Below are 5148 nucleotides of genomic sequence, written 5' to 3' on the forward strand. Positions count from 1 at the left end.
TTCTTCATGGAAAAATAAGACATCCCCTGAAGATAAGACCTAGCACATCTTTGGGAGCAAAAATTAATATAAGACATCGTCTTATTTTTGGGGAAACGGGGTAGTTAAACTCACCAAGAACCCAAATGAATGGACACTAGGATATAAGGAAACGGTAAAGATGCATACATCATCCAGGGGGGAGACACACACACACACACACACACATCAAACAGGCAGGACAGAGGGAAGGAACTGGCTTCCTACCCTCTTGTAGGTACTGTAATATTAGGTAGGAGGACATTAGAAATAGCCTGCCAGCCCCGATCGGACCAGGGGGCCGCAAATCAATGAGCCATCTGCCTGGGCACCCAAGGGAATGATCAAAACACCACCCTGCTTTGAAATTTTTAAGGATGGAGACCCACTTAGAGCCCCCCACCCCAAGCTGAGAATCCTCTCCCCTTCTTCTTGATTTTCCCACCAGCTGTTTCCACCCACTCCCTGGATTGCTTTACCCCCCCACCCGCCTTGACCACTTTAAAACTTGTTCTCCACCACAGATAGGCACGATTTATCAGAACCCCCCAAGGGGGGCCGCGGGTCTGTCTGTCCGGGAGTTCAGGGCTCCTGTCCCTTTTTCTCCCTCTCTCTGGCTCCCCGCTGAAATCTCCTCCCGGGAAGCGCCGAATAAACTCCTCCTTTTTCTTCTCTCTGGCCTGGCTTCGGTTCATCTTTGCGGCAAATTTAATAGGCACAGGGGGAGAAGTTGTTCAGGGAAGCCCGTCAAAGCCAGCCATATAAAGCACTGTCCAGTCGCGTATTGGGGGAAACGAGGAGCACTGTGGCCAGTAGAAAAGTCCCGGACGACTGCAAGTCGAGCCTCAATCCCACAACATGAAGAGAAGGAATCAAGCCCAGGAATACAGCCATCTGGGAAAGCCGCGCTCACACCAGTAAGTCCGCCGCTTTATTGAACGCACCAGCGTAAGTATCCCCCCACCTCATAGGACAGAGTCGAATTGCTCTAGCACGTTCCCAAGGTTGTAATCTTTATGGAAGTAGACTGTCTCATCCTTCTCTATGAAACAGTTGCTGGGTTCGAACCACCGACCTTTTGGCTAGCCGCTGATAGCTCAAGCTCAATTTAACCATGACACCACTGAGATTACTCACTCCACCTGAACAGCTGAGTGCTGCTGACAGAACCAAAGGGCCCGCTAGTGGAATGAAAAAGATGGGCAGGTGACCCCGAGAAGATTCTTTTTTCTATCCAAACTTCAAATTGCCACAATATGATCTAAAACATGCCATGTGATTAACAGCAAAAATAAGAGTAGACTATATAAGACTTCAAGAGTAGATGTCTCAATAAGATAAGAGACCTGAAGACGGGGAATCTTATCCCTATGAAAAGCAGGATAATGAAAAATTAGAACATTGCAGACAACACTGCAACATGTTGGAGGACAACATGTTTGCCAGACAACACTGCAACATGGTTGAGGAAAGCAAAGCACACAGAACACACCCTACTGAAGTTCAGGAAATGAGATGATTTAAAAAATAAGAAACCAAATGAGGATATTGAAAATATTTTTTAAAAAGAGAGGGAAAAACTGGATCTGAAGAATGAAATAAATTAGAGACTGCAAGACAACCATTCAACCACAGATTTGAGCCGACAGACTACGGAATATGGAAGCAGAAGAGTACCTGAATTAAGTCCCAAGAGAAACAAGATAAAAGAATAATAAAAATGGAACACAAGGGGAAAAAACAGAAAATAAGAGATTTAATTAATAAATCAAAATTTGGGAATTCCAGAGCATTGTAAAAATAAATGGAACTGTGTGTGACCTCCTCCCTGGGGGACAGACAACCGAAAAGTGGGTGAAGGGAGATGTCGGACAGGGCAAGATATGACAAAATACCTATTTATAAACTATCAAGGGCTCATGAGGGAGGGGGGAGCAGGGAGGGAGGGCAAAAATGAGGACCTAATGTCGGGGGTTTAAGTGGAGAGAAAATGTTTTGAGAAGCGATGTACAAATGCGCTTTACACAATTGATGTGTGTATGGATTGGGATAACAGTTGTATGAGCCCCTAATAAAATGTTAAAAAAAATAAAGGTATCAAAAGGATTTTCCAAGAAATAATCAGAGAGAATTCCCAAGATATGAATAAAAAACCAAACCGGCAAATATAGGAAGCTACATCAGTATTTTGTTGTTGGTAGGTAACAGAGAGTCAGTTCTGACCCATAGCTAACTTATGGACAACAGAATGAAACACTGCCTGGTCCTGCACCACCCTCACAGTTATTCTCTTTTGAGCCCATTGTCGCAGCCATGGTATCAATCCATCTCCGTGCGGGCCTTCTTATCCCTTGCTGTCCCTCTAGTTTACTAAACATGATGTCCTTTTCTAGGGACTGGTCTCTCCTGATGACATGTCCAAAACATGTATGACGAAGTCTCATTACTCTCGCCTCTAAGGAGGCAAGCTTATTGTGCTGGTACAGACTAGTGAAGGTGCCATGCATGGGCCGAGAGAAGAACAAACAGCTCTTGTCTCGGGGGCAGCACAGTCAGAATAGTTCATCTACTTTGAACATACTGTCAGGGGAGACTAATCCAAGAAGCTGGACGCCATGCTTGGTCAGTGAAGAAGAGGGCAGGGACTGAGAAAGTGGCTGCAGCAATGGGAGTGAGCACAACAACTGTGAGGATGGTAGAGGACCAGGCAGTGGTTTGTTCTGTTGTACCTGGGAGAGATGAGTCAGAGTTGACTGACTGGACAGCACCTAACACAACAGCACACCGACAGACCAGGAAGCAAAAGGCTACTAGACGGTGGAAATCCAAGGGACTGATGACACCCTGTTGTAATCAATATACTGTTAGTGCAGCACAAATTTATATAAACCATATATGGGAAGCACTTTTGTGAGTTTCAAAAGAATGTGTATAATATGTTTATTTTTGTGTAATAAAAGAAAAAATGTTTACATTTGATAGTATATACACAAATATGAGGAGCCTTCAGCAAGTCCATGGAAAAATTCCATTATATTCTAATTCCATCGATATATACACATTTATATAATATACATACATTCATGTATGTACATTATATATACACATTGAGACATGCATTGCTCTGTATGTGTATGTATACACACACATATCGATTTCTGAGCTCATACATTTTTACAGTAGCAGGCAGCCATAGATGTATCAATATCCTAGATTTTGCTTCCACGTCTTTATAATTTTCCTGGTTGATTGCTTCCCGTAGGGCTATAACTCAGTGGCTAGGATCAGAAATACCTCTTGGATATTTTCAGTGATGTTAATGCCATCGATTAACACCACTCCAGAGGTGATGGCCTCCTCTCCAGTCAACATTTTAATGGTGGCAGATTTCCCAGCTTCATTTAATCCAAGCAATCCAAAGCATTCCGACTTTTCCACTACAAGGGAAATATTGCTCACGGCCTTTACAATTGGACACGTATAATAAATCTGAGGGAGAACAAAATAAAACAAAAACCTACAATGTATTAAATCATTGGTTACTGGTCAACTGTAATCATAACCTCCGATCCTTATGGATCAGTCTAAGGACAGTTTCACGGTAAGTCTTCCCCATTCAGCTATCTAATTCTCCCTCTCCCTTCACACACACACACACACACACACACACACGCACGCACGCACGCGCACGCACTCACGCACGCACGCACGCACACATGCAAGCACGCACAAACACACGTATGCATAAGGAGGCTTCAAAGACATCATGGAATTAAAAGCTAATGGAATCTTCTCCATAAACTTTTGAAAACTCATTCGGATAAAAACTCTGCAGAGCATCTGACTCACATGGGCCCTAAAAAACAGACTAGAACAGGGTGTTTGAAGCAGCCATGTTTCAATCAGAATTTCAATGCTGAACTCATTACACCACCATGACATTCTCTCTGTCTCTCTTGCTCTACCCCCCCCCACACACACCAGTATAACCCATAGAACAACAATGAGTTAGTAATACCATTGATAAGTTCTTTATAGGGAAGGTAAACTAAAGCTCCGAGCAATGTTGGTCATTGAGTAACTTTACCTTTGTTAGCTCTTTAAAATAAAGGGGTGGATTCTGCAATGTTTCAGATAGTGTCCAAACTTTCTTCCTCTCATTTTTCACACCTTCATCTTCAGATTCCTCAATTATTTGGTTAGACACCATAGACTATATTTTTTAAGACAAAGGTCACAGATGTGAATATTCCATATATATGTGTAATCTAGATTATATATACTTGGTGTTAATCTCAAAGGTGTCAAAAGAGCTTTGAGTAATATCTGAGATTTTTTACCAAATGCTTCAACTATCATCTATACACATGTGTTCATTTCTTCCTATTTTATTTGTGCTAAATAATTAAATTACATATACATTTCCTGTAAATTACACTGCTCCACACACTTATTCTTGACTTGGTTAGACTGGGAAACAAACTTTGACATTTGTGAGTAAGCAGAATGTTCCTGCTAATAAATTGGAAACTTCATGAAAAAGAAGTTACAATGGTATTATTAAGAATACAATTAAAGTATGCACAAGAAACTATTTCCTTCTGGAAACAATCCCATAGAGGTAAAGAATAAACTTGTTCTTTTTTCAAGGGAAGATTTTACCATGGGTGAAATCTGAGCTGAGTTTTGAATAAACAGGAATTTACTGAGAGATTGAGGCAGGGAAAGGGATTTCGGAATGGCTGTGAGCAGTGGCAACTGAGTGCAAGGTGTCTTTCTAGAAATTATGCAAGGCGTCAATTTATGAGAACAGAGATCTGAAGTGAAAAAGCCTCTTCATTTTGAGTGGTAACATGTGTCTTCTATCTTTATTTGTCGGTTTGTCACACTGTGGTGGCTCGCATTCTGCTGGGAAGCTGAAAGCTATGGCAACAGTATTAAAATACCAGCAAGGCCACCCAGGGTGGCAAATTTCAGCAGAACTTCCAGGCCAAGATACAGTGAGAAAGAGCAGATGAACAACTTATGAAATACTATCCATGGAAAACCTTATGTTTTCATAAGCCTCATATAGTGCTGGAAGATGAGCCCCTGCACTTGGGAGGTACTTAAAATATGACTAGAGAAGAG

At 41.9% G+C, this 5148-nt stretch overlaps 1 protein-coding gene across 1 annotated transcript in view; it reads right to left on the bottom strand.

The window, feature by feature from the left end:
- LOC101660058 (phospholipid-transporting ATPase ABCA3-like) overlaps positions 1 to 5148 on the bottom strand; it is a 206495-nt gene that overhangs the window by 12120 nt on the left and 189227 nt on the right. Inside the window, exons 20-21 of the mRNA XM_045285074.1 lie at positions 4106 to 4231; positions 3313 to 3507 (exon numbers count right to left, since the gene is read on the bottom strand). Of these exons, the coding sequence (XP_045141009.1) occupies positions 3313 to 3507; positions 4106 to 4231 (321 nt within the window). The remainder of the gene's footprint in view (positions 1 to 3312; positions 3508 to 4105; positions 4232 to 5148) is intronic.

The sequence above is a fragment of the Echinops telfairi genome, unplaced genomic scaffold (assembly GCF_000313985.2).
Source record: "Echinops telfairi isolate 266 unplaced genomic scaffold, ASM31398v2 ScPeMD7_5;HRSCAF=22, whole genome shotgun sequence".
Classification (NCBI taxonomy): Eukaryota; Metazoa; Chordata; class Mammalia; order Afrosoricida; family Tenrecidae; genus Echinops; species Echinops telfairi.